Here is a 20839-nt window from a genome sequence, read left to right on the forward strand (position 1 = left end):
AGTTTCTCCCCCGTTCACAGCAATCCGGGCCCCCCCCTGCACATGAATGCGCTCCACCCGCCCCCGTTCACAGCTCCATTCCCCCCTTAACAGTTCCGGCGCCCCCTTCACATCTGTGATTCCCCCCTCACAGGTCTGTTTCTCCCCCCCGTTCATAGCTCCATTCCCCCCCCCCCATTCACAGCTCCGCTCCCTCCCCCCACCCCCCTCGCGTTCAAAGTGCTTGCAGTGCAATTGGTAGTTCAGAAAGTTAAGTTTTGTTTCCTGCCTGCTGGGGGGGGGGAGGAGAAGTGGGCGGCTGCACTTACCTTGTAGTTGGAAACACAACAGAGCAGCAGCAGGCAGGTTCTCACCTTCTCCAAGGCTTTCTGGAGTGATGCCAGGTTTCCACAGCTTGTGCATGCTCTGGGCATATATGTATCTCCCCTCTCTCTGTGTGTATATCATGACGTCACCCTGCCTTGCACTCAGAGACCGTGAGAGCCAATGAGAGCCAAGGCCTGCCCCGTAGTCAGGCAATGAGAGCCAATCACAGCCAAGGCCCGCCCCACAATCAGCCAATGGGAGAGCTTGACAGCCAATGACAGCCAATCAGAGCGAGCACAAACAAACTGACAAACATCCTGACAAACATTTTAGTTTTATATATAGATATATATATATATATATATTTTTCTCCATAATTGCTTGTGAAAATTTGCCATGCATTTTGAGCAAGCTAAAGCAAATTTCCAGCTCTAGGTGAGGTTCTTCATGATTGTGTTTGTCTTCTTTTCAATAAGTTTTCTTCTTTTCATCATATCATTAAGATTTTCAGCTAATCAATTAGTGGTCACCTCTCCTGTCAAAACGGCTTAGCACTGTGCAGTATTCAATCATATGCTTCTTGTTCGCTCGGGTATAGTCAATTTCATACTTGATTCCCTATCTCTCTGCTAGGCAGGTTGCTGGAGCTAAAGTGAGACGAGAAATGTTACAAAAAGCCATGGCATTTCCTACCAAGAACGAGGCAAAACAAAAAATGAGGTTGTGCCATGTTTATGCCTTAGGCCGATCTGCCAATCTCCAGGTCATATACTATAGGCAGACTAGGAGGGCCAAGTGGTTCTTATCTGCTATTAAATTCTATGTTTCTATGGAATAAATAAGTAAAGCGGTGAAGCCATGATATAGGCATTCCTCTCATCGACTGGCTGTCACTGGCTACAACAATAGTTTAATTGCTGAAAGTGCCAGAATTTGATACTGAATATCTCCTGAGTGGGGAGACTACTCGTGTTAACACTGAACACTGACTGTGTCCTGCTCCATGATACCATCCAGTTAAGGAACTCTTGAAAAAGAAAATTGGCTTGGGGAAGATTGCTACTTTAAAAATGTACTATTTCAAGAGTGCATGTAAAATAAAGAACACAGCGCTGGATTCCAATGCTACATTGAGCTGCACATTTTATAAACACTAAAAAAGAGGGGAAAAATGTTTCTAGAATTCTTACTCAAAATAGGTTTGGCGGTAAATGCTAGATGAAAGGAATTTGCTGCACTCTACTATACTCTGCAGCATCATTATATGTTTGGCATTGGTGACCAAACCCTTCCAGTAATACAAGCCCTTCAATTATACTGAATGATACAAACATGTTGACATTATAGGGATGTTTTATGTCAACTGTGTGGCCAACTGGCCATAGTTGTAAATGTTGACATTTTGGATTCTCGTGATGAGCCCCTGCTCACTGATGTCACAACCTGTGGTCTGATTGGCCTGAAGATGTACAAAGGGGGAGTTTATATTGCAACCCATCGAAATAGCTGAACAGGGGAAATCTGTGCTCCTTCACTCTGAACTTCAGAAGACCAGTGTAACAGGTAAGAGTAAATCTGTCATTTATTACACCTATCTATACCATATCTATAGGTGCTCTGCAATAAATTTTTGCTTTTAACAACTGAAGGGGTTAATCGTTTTCATTTTATTAAATGTATCATTATGTGAAAGGTCTCATTTTAAAAAAAGTTTAAATGTTTATTTACAGTATACATAAAAATCTTAAAATCATTTTCTTCAAGAACAATGTGGATGCATAAAAATGATGTATAGTACATTGTAAAAACCAAAGTTGCTGTTCATAAGCTTCTGAGACCATGTTTGTAAAGCTTTTAAAACCCCTTTTATAAGGTTTAAGCGTGCAATCAGCATGGAATTTGTAGCACCAACCATAATACATGTCTACAGTGATGTAAGTTTTATTGAAAAATGTTAAATATATCACTATTTTTGTTTTTACAATGTGAGGGAACAAACAATTAGGACAGCTTCTTTAGGCCTCAATGCCAATCAGTATCTTCTAATTAATGGTTTGTAAGAGTGTGGGTTCCCTCGAGGGTTTACAATGCGTGGGCAGGAAGCACGAGTCAGAACCAGTTGAGAAGTGTCACCGCAATATTTGTAGCAGTTTCTTTTGTAATAACAGAGAGTATTATTGAAATGATATTGACACTTTAGTCTCTAGGGCCCAGTCAGTATTTAAAGGGTTCATATATTTATTTATTTTAAAATCATACCCACTAACTGTGTCTATTTAGCAGACAGTATACCTATTTTCTACGTCCTGTACTTATTCAAACCAGATTTACCTATTCTACATATTTCTGCCCTTGTGAGAGACCCAAGAACAGCTCCACTGCTTGTCTCTTATTGGTTGAAGCTCGGAACTTTCAGCTAATTACAACAGCTTGAAGATGAATTGCTGATTTTAGATATGATTAAAGGCTAATAGAGAATTTTTCACAAAAAGAAAAGAGGTTGGGGCGCTCCCTATTTGTATAGGCTTGTGATGTTGCCTGTGTGGTAGTGTGTAACCAAAGAAAGGGTAGTGTATACTTGCCCTTGTTGTTTTCTGCAGCTGGACCAGTAGAGAAGATAAAGCCCGGAATCTTCTTGTAGTTGCAGTGGAGGTGGAGGGTTGGTCAGCGCACGGGATTTTGCTCAAACGTAGAGATAAGAGGATAGGAAGATATGGAACACGGTATTAGTGTTTTAGTAATCGAACGGTACAATACAGCCAAAAGAACTTTGGAATTAAAAATGTATGAAAAATATATTTTTAAAATAGCTTAAAACTCTTTGGAATTAAAGAACCTTGGTAGTTAAAAGTAAATATATGAAAAAATATATTCTAAAATAGCTTAAAAATCCTTAAATAAAATCCTTAAATAAAATTTAAATGGAATTGTGTGGTTTTTTTGTGAACAGAAGCAGAATACGTGCTATATGTGGATGACTAACAGGGTGTGTTTATATAGCCTGTTGTTGGTCTGAGGTAAAAAGGGGATAATGGAGCTGGTTAGCAGAGTTTAATGCGCAGTCTTTCCTTCACGGAATGCTGCTAAAAACAATAGCTTTCTCACCCTCCTGGTGGAGGCAGTACGTGAGTTGCTTCTCTCCCGGGGGCCCAAATAGGAAGAAAAGGGCCGAACTCGGTGAGTGAGCAAAATAGAATTTATTAGGTACAGAAAACAAAGTCAAAATAACACTCACGGTACAGCTTTAAAACAGCCCAGCATCAGCCTGATCGTCCGGTGATATTCCTCTCACCATTACAGCTCCCGTGGTCGCGTCCGACGGCGGGACCGGAAGAGGAGGTCTTACCGGATGTCAGCAGGCTGGCTGGGTCCTTCAATCAATGGGCTCCGGCAGGGAACAACTAGTTTCGCAATAATGCTTCGTCAGGTTCCCTGGAACCTGACGAAGCATTATTGCGAAACTAGTTGTTCCCTGCCGGAGCCCATTGATTGAAGGACCCAGCCAGCCTGCTGACATCCGGTAAGACCTCCTCTTCCGGTCCCGCCGTCGGACGCGACCACGGGAGCTGTAATGGTGAGAGGAATATCACCGGACGATCAGGCTGATGCTGGGCTGTTTTAAAGCTGTACCGTGAGTGTTATTTTGACTTTGTTTTCTGTACCTAATAAATTCTATTTTGCTCACTCACCGAGTTCGGCCCTTTTCTTCCTATTTGGGCCCCCGGGAGAGAAGCAACTCACGTACTGCCTCCACCAGGAGGGTGAGAAAGCTATTGTTTTTAGCAGCATTCCGTGAAGGAAAGACTGCGCATTAAACTCTGCTAACCAGCCCCATTATCCCCTTTTTACCTCAGACCAACAACAGGCTATATAAACACACCCTGTTAGTCATCCACATATAGCACGTATTCTGCTTCTGTTCACAAAAAAAACACACAATTCCATTTAAATTTTATTTAAGGATTTTATTTAAGGATTTTTAAGCTATTTTAGAATATATTTTTTCATATATTTACTTTTAACTACCAAGGTTCTTTAATTCCAAAGAGTTTTAAGCTATTTTAAAAATATATTTTTCATACATTTTTAATTCCAAAGTTCTTTTGGCTGTATTGTACCGTTCGATTACTAAAACACTAATACCGTGTTCCATATCTTCCTATCCTCTTATCTCTACGTTTGAGAGAATTTTTCACCCCTGTCTACATAGGAATAAATCCCAAAATAAATGTTTATTTGGGTAAACTGATCATTACATATAATAAATTGCATGTGTTATGAAGCCTTCATATATGGTGTTAACTTCCTTGTATGCTCCTATAACCCACCCCCCTTTTGGCAGAGGAACTTAAGTGTACCTATCATCATCTGGCCAGTGAGGGATGGTCTAGAAAGAGGTATGCAAGCTTGTGATTAATTATATTGTATGAGGTCTGTCCTACATACAAAACACTGGGAAACATGTAGGGGGTTATGTGTCAATGTCTCCTGCATGTCTAAAATGTAATTTACCCAAGATGTTTTGTGCCTAGAATTAATGAAAGTTACTTTATAAAACATTCCAACATTCCCTTTCTAATGACTAAGATTTCCTGATATTTAGCCAAAAAAGTGTAATTTTTGTACCTGCTCCTCAATATATTTCCTCTTCCTAGTGCATGTGAATGGAAATATATTCCAAATCTGCCTAAAAAAACATCTTGACTTGTCTGTTTGGCTACTTAAGTCATTACCTTCCAGTATCAAGCTTTCCTTCATATCTAGTAAAATATGACAGAGAAACTGAAAATAAGCTACTGTATATTATGTTTACATGTTATATCTTAGCTATTGAATTAATGTCACCAATATATCTTCTATCTTCTATTTCTATTTAACATACACAAATTGAATGTAATAATAATGTGCCCGCTTGAGTAGATATATAATTCAAGCGTTATTCAACATCTCTATTGTGCATCTTCTCCTTGGCTTTTAGATTGTTGTTTTTCTACAGCTATCAAAATGAAGTGTCAAATATTTCTTAGATATACTGTATGCATCTAAACAATTGTTCTTTCTCAGAAACAACTGTAAAAATGAAGACAGCCATCACTTTGATCTTTCTCTTGGGTTTGGGCAGTGCCTTTTATGTAAGTAAATGCAAAGTTCAATGTCGTGTATCTGTGGAAACGTTATCATTGTCTGACCTTTCTTGTCCTTCAGAGACTGTCTGCAATTCTCATTTGTGTAAAGCAAAAAGAGTAAAGCATTTAGGGAAGTATGTCTACAGGGGTTTCCCTATCTTAGCCACCAGGAAGCACCAACCTGCTATGTCTTTAGTACACTTATGGTGGTTAGGATTTGCAAGATAGCTTACAGTATCTATATTGGGCCTTGAGAGTTGTGGTCAGGAAACACTGTGCAGGACCATAAGTGGGGCTTTATAATAGTTGTAGTGTCATTTCCCAAAGTGATACTACTTACACTGAAATCCAAACAAAAAGCTGTCAATGTTACTGGCATTTTAATACTTCGGTAATAGCATTGCTATTAGATTTGACAATTTGCCGGAAGCTCGTTAATTGTATACACATAAAAAAAGGAGGTATAATTTATGCTGTTTGGAAATATTGCACAACAATACACAAAATGTTTCTAATCGGGCAGTTTGCCACTCAGAGCTGGCAGCAGAAGAAGGGAGAATTGTGTCATTTAATTTGATTTACTTAACTTGCAGTGTGAACAAACCAGTATTTCCAAAAGAGGGGTAAACTAGAAAACAAATGGGGTATTCTTGACTAAGGTGTATATTCAACATTTGCACATAGCATACATGCACTCTAAAAGTAGCATAAAAAAATACTTGCTGAAACTCATAGGGAGTTTAAACAAGTGAATACCTCCATATATTTTCAAAGTCATGGTAGTAACATTGTATGTATGTGTAGCTTTATTTATATAGCGCCATCCATGTACATAGCACTAGACAGCAGTAATACATGTGACACAATAATATAGCATATAATGGGAATAAGTGCTTCAGACATGAAAGTAGCAATAGGAAAGGGAGTTCCTGCCCAAAGAGCTTACAATCTAAGTATTAGATTGGTATTAAGGAATGCCCCAAAGTGGCCGATTCAGTGGTATGGAATTCCTTTGCTGCCAGATGGTAGTGTCATACAAAGCAATGAGACACAGATCATTCAGGCAATGATGGAGTTAAGTCATTATTTTTTCATTCAAATGTGATGTTACAAAGAAAACTTTCTCTATTACTTACATAAAAAAGAAAACTCCCAGATTAATGCCCATACCACTGTTTCGTAAGCTGAAGCCAAGATTTTATTAATATCATATTTTTAAATCATGAAGTACATACTATACTATATACTATACTGTACATACTGTATATACTATTTATAAGGACGTTACACATTGGGTGATGGCAATTTCTCCTCTGTAGGGGAGCACTATTGACTTAGTTTCCAGTATTTATCTTTATAATGCAACAAGATTTCTATTGGCTCATGATTACTGAGCAGTCATAAGACACTTCCTGTGTCTAATGACAGAAGACTCCTAAGTACATATTGGCCATTGTGTGTTTGGCACATCAAATACAGGTTAAAAAAAAAATGCTCTTATGAATAAATCAAAGAATTTTACCAACAGTATAGGTTACCGTTAAGTCCATTATTACACTTTAATTTGGTGTGAGTGCGCAATTGTTTATACAGTGTATATGGAACTGGCCTTCTAATTCCACAAATACACCACTTTATATATATTGCACACTACATATTGTAAATTGTATCAATGTGCTTTTTGCATACACTCAGTATATACGTATCACTTGTGCAGTGTAATAAGGGCATGTCATATTTTCTTGCCCTCAGGTAAACCGCTTCCAGAGAAGATGGAAAGGAGATGATTCTGAAGAAAAAGGGGTGAGAAATAACCTCAAGTTATTTACGAAATCCATGACAATATTATACCGCTATGTGGGTCATCATTGTATTCGCAGGCGCTATTCACGACCAGTGGGACTTTCTGGGACTGATGTAAAGTTGCAAACTTTTGATTTTGCATGTTTCAGTTCACTTCATTAATAATATTATTTGGTGCAAACTTCCAATTCACCAAAAAGTAGTCATGACAATGTAATGAATCCGGGTTTTAAAGGTGCAATCCCTGCTAGCCAGCCCCTAAAAAAAAAAACATTTTGTAAAGGTTCTAACAACCTAGGTGGCTTCCTTGAGCAAACATACAGTAACTATTCCGAGAGCAAAGATGTGACTGTTTTTATTTCTCTGGAGATTAAGCACAAAACCATTTTCTTTGGGGCTTGTGAATGTGTGTTTGTCAATCCAGTGTTTCCTTTACCTCTACTACCTCATACCCTTATCATTATCAGGAAGCCAATAAAGATTGGGGAAGGAGGAGAGAGGGTGTTGCCTATGTAAATGCCTAAACTCAGCACATGTTCATATCACACATAGGATACTGTAGTAGCCAGAGAATATAAAACCTCTCCCATAGAAAGCATAATTAAAACAAAATGGGCACAATTACAACATTTGTTGTGTGCAAATAAAAAAACAACATTCTTAGCAAATAATACGTAGCAAACATTCACCAGCAATAATTACTGTCCGCCCTGAAAACAAAGGGATTCTTTAGCAGCCGGGGGATGAAGTTACTTGGGAAACGTATTCCATAATGTGAGTGTGTGTGTGGGATCATCCATCCAAATATATTTTGGCGGTGGGCCACTGATGTAAAACCGTGTGCTAGTTTGAAAGCCGGAATAAAAAGAATCCATGGTAAATGAATTCCTGGCTTACGGCCTCAGAAGCAATTATGTAATGAGGCTGGCTGACTTGAAAAGTTCAAATCCTTGTTGAGAAGCCCAAAGCCAATGATGGCCCAGAAGCTTTATCATTTCTTTAAGGACGGATCAGACCTTTGCTTCAACTTATTTCAAGAACTAACTTGCCATTTGCTGAACAGTTTTGGTGAAATAAATACCCCTCTTTCTCCATATGTCTTCTATGTTAAAAGCTATAAAGTGGAAAGTGATTTATTGTACAGTATGTGCTGAAAACTTTCCCTTCCTACAAGCATTCAAGTTGCAGACATACTGTATACAGAAAGATAGCAAAGTGCACTCAGTGATATGGCTTAAGCGTATTCACATGTATGGCAACCCCAGTATAGTCAACAGTTTAATTTTAACCCTGCTTTGCAAGTGCTTGTTGGGTCAGTTTATGTGCAGTAATGCATGGTAACCAACTGTCGAGCATCACGTCTTTAGCTGACGCAGAGACCTACAACAGCAGCAGCTAGTGGGATTGAAAGGGTTAACCTACAGTACATGCTGATATTAATTTGAATAGTAGTTACAGTAGTCTCTGTTCTGATTGGGCAGTAGTAGTGGGGGGTCTTGGTTCTTTCCAATATTAGGTCATAAGGTTCAATACTAAGTCTGAGACTCAATAACAGTAATTCACTCGTCTATAAGTGGGGCCACCTTTATACTGAAATGTTGTTCACTTCTTATATACTCCATGTCAACAAATCCAAACAAGGCATTTTCTTCAGTGAATTATTATTTATAAATTGGCCCTAATCTATCCTAACTATGCTTTCAGATTCATTTCATTATGTGTTTTTTTTTTAATGCCATTAAATATAATTTGGGTTCATTTATTATTAAACACATTTTAATATGCTGTCTGCTAGGTTTCGAAGAATAGACATGGTTACTACTTTTACAGAAGTGTATATCTGCAGCCACCTTATAAGCACTTTCTAAGTCATGCTAAGGTAAGTACTTCCTTAAGTGAAAATGTATGTATGTACAGTAAGTATATCTTTATTTATATAGCGCCATCCACGTACATAGCGCTTCACAGCAGTAATACATGACATAATAATATAAAAGATAATGGGAAAAAGCCCTTGAGCCATAAAAGTGACATTAGGAAAAGGAGTCCCTGCCCCGAAAAGCTTACAATCTAATTGGGATAACGTACAGAGACAGTAGCAAAGTTTTCTGGTAAGTGTGTCTGCAAGGGGTCAAGGTTAATGGATGAGATGTATAGAATCAGTCACAAACCTACTCATATGCTTCATTAAGGAGGTGTTTAAGATGGGCCCTAAAGGTGGAAAGGGAGGGTGCTAGTAGGATGTTGAGGGGTAGAGCATTCCAGAGGCATGGGGCAGTGAGTGAGAAAGGTTTTAGATGGGAGAGGGCTTTAGATACAAAAGGGGTAGAGAGAAGACATCCTTGAGCAGAACGTAAGAGTCGGGAAGGTGTATAGCGAGAAATAGGGCTGAGATGTAAGGAGGGGTAGAAGAGAGGAGGAGAATTTTGTGAGTAATACAGGATTTATTAGGAAGCCAGGGGATGGATTTCAACAGGAGAGACACTGAGCCAGACTTAGGAGAGAGTAAAGTGATTCTGGCAGTAATGTTTAGGATAGATTATAGGGGAGACAGATGAGAGGCAGAAAGGCCGGACATTAGAAGCTTACAATTAGACAATACGGGAGAGTTTTAGCAGTTGAGAGAAAAGGGAAAGGATGTATCTTTGCAAAGTTATGGAGGAAAACATGACAGGTTTTAGCTACATTGTGAATGTAAGAGGAGAATGTGAGGGAGGATTTAAATGTGACACCTAGGCAGTGTGCTTGTGATACTGGGTGTATGATAGTGCTCACAACAGTAATGTAAAAGAGGGCAATAGGGCCACGCTTGGAAGAAAGTATGAGTAGCTCCATCTTTGATGTGTTAAGTTTGAGTAGGCAGAGGGCCATCCAGAATGATATAGCAGAAAGACATTCAGAGACTTTCGTCTGTACAGATGGTGTAAGGTCAGGGTTTGAAAAGTAATTTTGTGTGTCATCAGCATAAAGGTGATATTGAACCCAAGAGATGTAATAAGGTAACCTAGAGAGAAAATATAAAAATAAAAGCGAAAAGGTCCCGGAAAGTCTCCAGGTGTACACCTACAGAGAGATCGGCAGAGGAGGTGCTAGCAAATGAGACACTTAAGGTACGATGAGAGAGGTAAGAGGAAATCCAGGATAGAGCTCTGTTACAAATATAGAGAATGTGAAGGAGAAGGGGCTGGTCCACAGTATCAAAGGCTGCAGACAGGTCGAGTAATATGAGTAGAGTGTAATGGCCTTTGTTTTCAGCAGCATGAAGGTCATTAGTTATTTTAGTGAGGGCTGATTCAGTGGAGTGAGCTGTGCTGAAGCCAGATTATAGAGGATACAGGAGAGAATAGGATGTAAGAAAATGGAGCAGACGAGAGCATACAAGGCGTTCAAAGAGTTTATTGGCAAAAGGAAGGAGGGAACCAGGGTGATAATTAGAAAGACCGGTACGGTCAAGCTTGCTGTTTTTGAGCAAAGTATAACTGTTGCATGCTTGAAGGAGGTGGGAAAGTTACCAGAGTGGAGGGAGGAGTTGAAAATATGTGCGAGTGTAGGGATTAGAGTAGTAGTGAGAGGCTGGAGGAGATGGGAGGGAAAGGTATCAAGAGGGCGAATGGTAGAGGGAGATGAGAGATCAGCAGCAACACTCTGTAACAGAGGAAGAAGAGTCAAGGAAGGCAGGAGGAGAGTTTGAAGATGAGGTGTAGAATATGAGGAGGGTACAGAGAGGATGTTTTGACAAATGGTATCCACCTTTGTCTTTAAATAGTTAGCAAAGTCCTGAGGTGAAATGGAGGAAGAAAAACAGATAACACATGGTGGTCTGAGGAGAGAGTCAAAGACGGGGGAAAAGGTGGCATGGGTTAAGCTTGTAAGTGTTGATTAGTGAAGAAAAGTATGTTTGTTTAGCTTGTGGGAGGGCAGAGTTGAAACAGGATAAAACAAATTTGTAGTGAATGAAGTCTGCGACAGTGTGATATTTTCTCCAGAAGTGTTCAGAGGAGTGAGTGCAGTAATGCAACATGCATGTATGGCAGTTTAGCCAGGGTCTTGGGTTAGAAGAAAGATTGCAGGAGAATGGTGCTCATTCCTGCATTTTTTTCCTGCTGTGCACCTTTGCTCTACATTATTTGTTCTTGGATTAGAAGGGCGAGAATAGCAAAGAAAATGAGGGGCATGTAGATCAAGAGATGATTGGGCAATGTTGTAGTTTATGACCAGGTTGCGAGTCTGTAGCATCGCAGAGAGAGGAGAGGGAGGAGCGCAGAGTGGAGTCAAGAGCCAGTAGGTTCATGGAGCAGAGGTCTCTGCAGAAACGAGGGGTAGATGGAGGTGTAGAAGGGGAGAACTGAGAGAGAAAATTAGATTATGGTTAGAGAGAGGAAAGGGGGAAATGTAGAGATCAGATAGAGAAAGTTTTTAGGGAAAATCAAGCTCAGATAGTGGCTATCCTTGTGGTTGCTGGCTGCAGTCCATTGGTGGAGACCAAAAGAAGATGTTAAAACGAGAAAGTGGAAAGTCCAAGGGAGGGAGGGGTTATCAATATGGCAGTTGAAGTCCCCAAGGAGAAGAGGTGGAGGTGGAGTCAGAGGAAAGAAAGAAAGCCATGGGTTCAAAGTCAGAGAGAGGAGACAGAAGGGGGATGAGTGGAGTTAGATAGGTGATAGATGACCACCCTGTGGAGAGGGAGAGGAGAAGTCAGCTTATCAGTGTGAGCTTCAAAGGAAGAAAAAGAAAGAGCGGGAGGAATAGGAAGGGTTCAGTAGCAGCAGATTGAGGAGAGGAGTGTGGGAGAAAGAAAGGCCACTATAAGAGAGGGCAGCTTCCAGTGCAGAGTCAGACTGAGTGAGCCAAGTCTTGGTTCTAGCAAAAAGGAGGAGAGAGTGAGGGGAAAAAGTCATGTACAGAGAGAGCAAGCATTCCAAAAGGCACAGGAGAAAGGGAGAGAGGAAGGAGGCTGACATTGGATGGGTATGAGGTTAGAGGGGTTTGCACCATGATGAGGTAAAATTGGATGAGGGAGGCATGGACGAGATCATGCAGAAATGGGGCAGGGGGCAGAATTGGGAGAGATTACCCCAGAAGCAAGGACGAGAAGCATGGAAATAAAGAGAATGTGTGAGGAGGATTTGTAGGGGCATGTTTAAATACAGCGGAAATAGCTGTGTCAGAGGGCCCAGATAGGAAAGGAGTTCATGTGAACTAAGAAGTAGAGTAGGAAGAAGCGATGGAAATATATTAAGTTAGAGGAATAATCAGAATGGCAGAAAGTGAAGTGGAAAAAAGTGAAGTTAGAGCAAATATAAATATTAGGGGAGGCAGAGCAGTGGTAGTAGTACTAGTAGAGTGTTGAAAGGAGGGGAAGAGCAGGGCCCTGACAATGAAGTTAGTATAAAGGTAAACAACAAGATGTGAAAAATAAACAATGTATGAGTGGTAGTGGGAGTGTTGATTGAAGAGTGCTGTACCTTCTTGAGTCTTTCATAGATGTCCTACTGTCAAACTTGGTTACCTCCATATCCCTTATTCACAAGTCACTTTAACACAGGGCACTGCAACCCCTCGCAATGCGTCACCTGAGATATTCCCATTATATAGGCCCAGTCTACGTTTTCTCCCACCCACAGGAAGATACACACCGCTCTTTTTAATGCACTAGCTTGATTGTTCAATTTAACACACCACATATGTGGTCACAAGATCATCATTTGAGTCCATTATTCTAACTTCTTTTTTTTATGGCAAACAGCAAATGAGTGTACTGTAGCGCTAATGTTATTTTGTTTCAAGAAATATTTTCTTTATTTCATGGTTTGCTGCTTTGTAAATTTCCATTTAAGAACATACAGGGTAACATGCATCACTTTTCACGTTAGCAGTTTTAACATGACATGAACGCATGACAGCATATGTGTTAATTACAGTAGCATGATATCCACAAAAGAAAGCAAGCCTTATTAATTCACTTCTGTTATATTCTGTTTAATGGTAGGCTAACAAATGGATAGCACAGAGTAAGCACTCAATTCTGCCGAATTGTACTTAGCCAATATTTGATTCTTCAACTTGTTTTTTGTCCAGGGTGGTGATTCTTCAGAAGAAAATGATGATAGCTCAGATGAGGTAGGCAAGTTCAGTCTGTTATTGAGTTTTTCATCATGGTACTGCTATCTGCAGACAGGTTGTTTCCAATGTTGAGACTTCTTGCAATGGGTTGGGAGTTGTTATTATGTTTATAATACCGGAATACTACTTGTGAAGCAACATGCCACAACAACCGAGACATACTGTACAGGCCCATACTCACTATGCAGTATTCTGCCATCATACTGTACACATTCCAGTGCTGTTGGACATGGGTTACGGGATGTGTTCTGGCACCAGAAGATGTCCTGTGGCATAGCACCATTTATTAAATAGGAGCCAAAGTGAGACTGATTTTGAGATAAAAACCTCTTTGCCCATATTTACTAAGATGTTTTCTTCCACATGGCACCTTCCAGTAATGGAAGACAACTTACATCCCATTCATTTTGTTATGGGGTTTAAGGTGCTTTCTGATGCCCTATTAGGGAATAGTGGCGTTTATTACATATGGCTTTTACTGATGTAAAACGCATGTATCTGTTACAATTCACCGGTGTAAAACTGTATTCTTACATTATTATATAGTATTGTAAAGGTTTAGTAAAAAATATGTATTTGCTGCATGTTTGACCAATCAGAGTTTCTTCATTCACAAGAGCAACATTCTATTGAGAAAATATAAAACCACTATTTTGAATTGTTGTTGGTCAAGTTATTTAGTGACCAAGAAAATAAACATAAATGCAGATCAGCTTTCTTATATATTGCGGATCTTGATATTTTTTCAGCCTACAGCAGCAGCAGCTGGAATAATATCAGTCAACTTTTCCCACAATTTAGAGCAAATACTCATATCATTTTATCAACGGTTTGTTTACAAAAAAAAAACAAGCAAGATTTTGATGGGACATATGTTTTCCAAATGTTACTGCTCTGGAGACAGCATCATACTTATATATCAGATAATAAACAACATTGTTTATCTTGCTGGTACATTTTGCATTGTTATTACAAATCAGAACACAGAGAACACTGTATGATGTAAAGACACAATACATACGGATAAGGCCCTATTAATGCACTCAAAATCTGAGGGGTAGGTCACCCTAGTAAAAAAGCAACAACACAGGAATAATCTGAACCAAACCTATAAATAGTATTTAAGTATGCTTTATTAATGTTGGTTAAAAATGGTACCAGAATAAATGGTGAGTAGAATGAACCGAATACAGTGAGTGCTATTAGGGCAAATTGCCAGATAGTTCATCCAAAATAGTTGGAAAACTGAAAATAAGCACTATAAATAACAGATAGCACACAATCAATGCCTATGGTTAAAGACAGTGAAGGCTAACTGGAATGGATGACATCACTGGAGCACTATATGAAATATATACATCCACTAGAGGCAATTCAATGTGTGTGAACTCTAGCTCACTGTAAACCATACATCAATGATGGGGTAGAAGGTAAAACAGTAGCAATGATAATCATTAATAACACACATAGATATTAGTACAGCTGACATACATAGACCGATAGAGCAATGGTGGTGTGAGCCCCACAAAACCTGTCCCTGCTAGTTAGTAACTACACATAGGGATAGAAATGAGGGAAAGGGGTACCCTACACACCAATATATGTTAACCCTGTGAGGAGAGAACAATACTGCAGGATCGTGTAACCCACTAGCTCTGACCCTCAATAACATACCCCTACAGCACACGGGGGGAGAGGGGGGATTGGAGGACAGAAAAGAGGGAAAGATGGCCCTGTTAACTTATCTGTGCTGGCCCTGGGTACACGATCCTAACGGTCAGCCTGGAAAGGTGCCTCGTGGAGTGCGCAGCTGAAGGATGTGATGACGTCACACGTCACGCTTTCAAGCATGGATGCCTGCAACTTCTAGCAGACCTAACCGTGACCACGCCAGAGTTCTCTTCAGCTGCGCACTCCACGAGGCACCTTTCCAGGCTGACCATTAGGATCGTGTACCCAGGGCCAGCACAGATAAGTTTACAGGGCCATCTTTCCCTCTTTTCTGTCCTCCAACCCCCCCTCTCCCCCCCGTGTGCTGTAGGGGTATGTTATTGAGGGTCAGAGCTAGTGGGTTACACGATCCTGCAGTATTGTTCTCTCCTCACAGGATTAACATATATTGGTGTGTAGGGTACCCCTTTCCCTCATTTCTATCCCTATGTGTAGTTACTAACTAGCAGGGACAGGTTTTATGGGGCTCACACCACCATTGCTCTATCGGTCTATGTATGTCAGCTGTACTAATATCTAGGTGTGTTATTAATGATTATCATTGCTACTGTTTTACCTTCTACCCCATCATTGATGTATGGTTTACAGTGAGCTAGAGTCCACACACATTGAATTGCCTCTAGTGGATGTATATATTTCATATAGTGCTCCAGTGACATCATCCATTCCAGTTAGCCTTCACTGCCTTTAACCATAGGCATTGATCGTGTGCTATCTGTAATTTATAGTGCTTATGTTTAGTTTTCCAACTATTTTGGATTAACTATTTGGCAATTTGCCCTAATAGCACTCACTGTATTCGGTTCATTCTATTCACCATTTATTCTGGTACCATTTTAATAACATTAATAAAGCATACTTAAATACTATTTATAGGTTTGGTTCAGATTATTCCTGTGTTGTTGCTTTTTTACTAGGGTGACCTACCCCTCAGATTTTGAGTGCATTAATAGGGCCTTATCTGTATGTATTGTGTCTTTACATCATACAGTGTTCTCTGTGTTCTGATTAGTCTCCTTGCCCTATTGCACCAGTCTGATTTAGGGATCGTAGCGGTCACACTAGCTTGAGCGGGTGCAACCCCCATTTTGCTCTCATTGTTATTACAATTAACAGTGAGGCTTCATTTGACATATTATTCCAGTTACAGAAAGTGGGAATACGGTGTGTACATTTGCACACAAGCCACATGTCCAATATGTACAGATGTACTGTAGCCAGTGGTACTGCTTACGTTGACATAACACATCATGTAGAAGGTGCCACGTTATTTCCAGATTTGACACAACTCCATTGAAACAAATGGTAATGCGAGTTATCGAAATTACACGGCCCATCATTTAACGCAGCATTTGTGCAACTTATACATGCCAGGGGGCTCAATAATTTTGACACTAGTTCTTTTATAGTAAAACATGCTATCTTTTGTACAGCTGAAAATATTCAGTATCATACTCATTCAATGGAACCAAATACCTACAGACATTATTAATGAATAAAAGTGGATGAAGGTTGCAAATCAGGCACACCAACTTGTTATGGTTGGTGAATAGTCAGTAACAAGAAATTATGACCATACATAGTTAAAATAATAAGAGAGTGCATCCATACTTCTCATATAGGTTCTCCAAGTCTATTCCAGTCGCTACACTCTCTACATTACAGATTCTGAGTTTGGTCAAATGATAATATGTATACTGTACTGTGTCATTTGCATGTCCCATCCTCCCGTCTAGGTTGTTTGGCCGCAACCAAACCACCACCGGTACACCACCAGCACACGTCACCGGCAGGAGAACTCACCACCAGGACACCTCGCTGCTTGCGATCTCGATGATGCCATCTTTAAATGTCCCGGGCCGCTCAAAGGATATTTAAAGATGTGCCGTGCACCCGCCGCTGTCCTCAGAGTGGCCTGGGACATTAAAGAGCGCGTTGTCAAAACCACAAGCAGTGAGGTCCCAGCGATGAGTTCTCCTGGCGGCGTCTTGTGTGGCGGTGCAGTACCGGCGGTGGTTTGGCCGCTGCCAAACATCCCTTTCTGCCTTCCAGTGTCTGATAATCCTCAGTGTAAACCCTGTATGATATTTGGGAGACTGCAACGTGCTTATGACCTTATGTGTGGATATATGCGAGTGTTATTGCATTTACTGCACTCTGTATTTTGTTTTTATGGCACATTTGTAGCCACAATAACAGTGTTTACATACTAAATTTACGTAAAAGGTCCTAATGGAATCAATACATTTACAAGTTAGTTGCCATAGTGTCCAAAGAGGTATTTATTTGCCACCCTCTGGCACTGAATGTGTTACCATTTGTGAAAGTGCCATGTGTCTTTCTGTCATAGTCTCACTTCCTCAACGAATTTACGGACAAATGGGTGTGCATTAAAATCGTAACATGCAATCTTCTGTCCTTTTTATAAATCGTGTGGTCGGATTACTCATAAGGCCAGTTTCCAGGAGCCATATTTCTTACTTCTAAACCACATAGAAGGTTAACCTCAAACATAACAAAGGCAGCAAAATAGCAGTACGGAGATACAGATTCCAGATGACTCTGTCACGAGTTATAAAACAAACATGAGATACGTACCAAACTTACACTCGTAGAACAGGGTGACAGTTACTGTACCACCCAACATGTTGTACTATGTTTTAGTTGTGAGTGGTCCACCCTTTATTATGATACTTGTCCATAATGGCACAAATCGGCTTTTACTTTTTTTTTAACATGGTCTTTTTCTTAATTCCATTATTTCCTCTTTGCAGCTAAAAACATAGTAACACTTTATGCAATTTTCATTTTTCACGTTTAACTGGTTTCAACCGCAACTATTTAAACATGGCATAAAAATGTACACTTATATCAACCTTTATGTAGCAAAGGTAATAGTGACAGTATGCACAGAGCCTGAATAAATGTCTTCTGAGTTACCCAACATGCTGGCTATGCTAAATGGTGGTAGCCTTAACCAATTGTTAATGGCCATTCACCTGATCTCCAATTGCTATCATATGTATGTCTGTCACTATTCTGTAATCACTAATTACTGAAGACCCCCCAATGTTGTATATTAAATGCAGCTCCATATGTTTCAGAGGTTTCCACTGACCCTACATTTTAGATGTTTAATTTAACTTTTATACTCCACATTTTATACATCACAACAAATCTTTCTGTAATATGTTTGCTGCTTTACACAGCTGTCTTAATTGTTAACTATTTTGATGCAAAGTAGCAATTGTTTTACAGATGTATTCACATTAATTTTCACCACAATTGGGGGATGCCTGGGGAAACCGATTGTGGCATTCCCCGGTTGCAGTGAAGAAAGCCGGTAAGAAAACATCTACAGGTGTCCATGGCCCTCACCTTCCGCGAGAGAAATGCCTTTTTGTTCTGTGGTTCTGGGGAAGGTGAATCTGGCTACTTCTGTATATTGGAATGTAGTATTCCCAAGGTTAGGAAACGTGTTATTAATAGTGGGAAACATTGAGCGATGTGTGGTAGAGATTAGTAATACAAGTGGGTATCGTAATTTTTTTATTCTGTAACTGAATAGTTAGTATTAACGTAATATTTTAACACAGATAAATCGATATTATTAAAATATAATATATTTAAATTAACAGAGCCAATCTAATGAACTCAGCAGCAATGGGAACAAAGCAGGTTCTGAGGAAGCTGATGCAGCGGGTTATGAGGGAAATGGAGCTGGTGAAGAGGCTGATTCTGCAGGTGCAGATGGTGCAGATGGTGGTGCATCCACTGCAGAGGTGTGTAACATGTATTCTATATTCCACTATTTCAACTGTACAGTGACAGGACCGGTCTGCTGCGCAACCAACATTTTAAAAGCAGGTGCCGATTAATAATCATGGATATAGATGTCCCAATGTAATATCATTCAACATTAACCTTATACAGTAGGTGCCTTTTGACATAGCTACTACATCATGGGGTCTGGCACTCCAGGGCCTACGTCATAGGGCTAGTAGCTACATCATAATCTAGTTGCTCATTTTTATAGGGGAGAGCATGTTCTGTGCTGAACACGATGTGGCAGGAAGAGGAATGGAAGAGCATGACTCCTCCTCTTCAGTTCAATTATCAGTGAAGGAGCAATCGTGTCATCACTTCGGAGAAGTGGTCATGTGATCATGAGTGCAGGATGGGCCATGGCAATCTTGTGCCATGACCCCTCTGGCACTCAAAGGATTAATAGAAGGAAATCACACATTAATCATCTGGAACAGTGGTTCCCAAACTTTTTCGGTTCAAGGCTCCCCAAGGCAATCAGAATTTTTTGAAGGCTCCCCAAGGCGATCAGGATTTTTACGCGGCGCCCAAAGTAAAAACAAAGGTGTATATACATACCTAACTGTTGCAGTGCGCAGTTGGTGTCTCTCTCAGACACTCTCACTCTCTCTCTCACACACTCTAACTCTCTCTGACCTCACTCTCTCTCTGACCTCACTCTCTGACCTCACTCTCTCTCTCTCTCAGAACTCTCTCTCTCTGACCTCACACTCTCTCTCTCTGACCTCACACTCTCTCTCTCTCTGACCTCACACTCTCTCTCTCTGACCTCACACTCTCTCTCTCTGACCTCACACTCTCTCTCTCTGACCTCACTCTCTCTCTCAGAACTCTCTCTCTCTCAGAACTCTCTCTCTCTCAGAACTCTCTCTCTCTCTCTGACCTCACTCTCTCTCTGACCTCACTCTCTCTCTCTGACCTCACTCTCTCTCTCTCTCTCTCTCTCTGACCTTACTCTCTCTCTCTCTCTGACCTCACTCTCTCTCTCTCTGACCTCACTCTCTCTCTGACCTCACTCTCTGACCTCACTCTCTCTCTCTCTCTCTCTGACCTCACTCTCTCTCTCTGACCTCACACTCTCTCTGACCTCCCTCTCTCTCTCTCTGACCTCCCTCTCTCTCTCTCTGACCTCACTCTCTCTCTCTCTGACCTCACTCTCTCTCTGACCTCACTCTCTCTCTCTGACCTCACTCTCTCTCTCTGACCTCACTCTCTCTCTCTGCCCTCACTCTCTCTCTCTCTGACCTCACTCTCTCTCTCTCTCTGACCTCACTCTCTCTCTCTCTGACCTCACTCTCTCTCTCTCTCTGACCTCACTCTCTCTCTCTGCCCTCACTCTCTCTCTCTCACCTCACTCTCTCTCTCTCTCTCTGACTTTACTCTCTCTCTCTCTCTGACCTCACTCTCTCTCTCTCTGACCTCACTCTCTCTCTCTCTGACCTCACTCTCTCTCTCTCTGACCTCACTCTCTCTGTCTCTCTGACCTCACTCTCTCTCTCTCTCTCTGACCTCACTCTCTCTCTCTCTGACCTCACTCTCTCTCTCTCTCTGACCTCACTCTCTCTCTCTGACCTCACTCTCTCTCTCTGACCTCTCTCTCTCTCTCTCTGACCTCTCTCTCTCTCTCTGACCTCACTCTCTCTCTGACCTCACTCTCTCTCTCTCTCTCTGACCTCTCTCTCTCTCTGACCTCACTCTCTCTCTCACCTCACTCTCTCTCTCTCTCACCTCACTCTCTCTCTGACCTCACTCTCTCTCTCTGACCTCACTCTCTCTCTCTGACCTCACTCTCTCTCTCTGACCTCACTCTCTCTCTCTCTGACCTCACACTCTCTCTCTGACCTCACTCTCTCTCTCTGACCTCACTCTCTCTCTCTGACCTCACTCTCTCTCTCTCTCTCTGACCTCACTCTCTCTCTCTCTCT

General features: G+C 40.8%; 1 protein-coding gene across 2 annotated transcripts in view; it reads left to right on the forward strand.

The window, feature by feature from the left end:
- The first annotated feature begins 1744 nt into the window (after positions 1 to 1744).
- The window catches only part of IBSP (integrin binding sialoprotein), a 33337-nt gene continuing 14242 nt past the window's right edge, over positions 1745 to 20839 (forward strand). Inside the window, exons 1-7 of one of the 2 annotated variants that reach the window (XM_075578441.1) lie at positions 1822 to 1869; positions 4649 to 4703; positions 5371 to 5438; positions 7185 to 7235; positions 9031 to 9114; positions 13314 to 13355; positions 18728 to 18871. In XM_075578441.1, coding sequence (XP_075434556.1) covers positions 5385 to 5438; positions 7185 to 7235; positions 9031 to 9114; positions 13314 to 13355; positions 18728 to 18871 — 375 coding nt within the window. In that variant the 5' untranslated portion in view covers positions 1822 to 1869; positions 4649 to 4703; positions 5371 to 5384. Of the gene's footprint in view, positions 1870 to 4648; positions 4704 to 5370; positions 5439 to 7184; positions 7236 to 9030; positions 9115 to 13313; positions 13356 to 18727; positions 18872 to 20839 lie in introns of both variants that reach the window. The other variant, XM_075578432.1, reaches the window with a different exon arrangement.

The sequence above is a fragment of the Ascaphus truei genome, chromosome 1 (genome assembly GCF_040206685.1).
Source record: "Ascaphus truei isolate aAscTru1 chromosome 1, aAscTru1.hap1, whole genome shotgun sequence".
Classification (NCBI taxonomy): domain Eukaryota; kingdom Metazoa; phylum Chordata; class Amphibia; order Anura; family Ascaphidae; genus Ascaphus; species Ascaphus truei.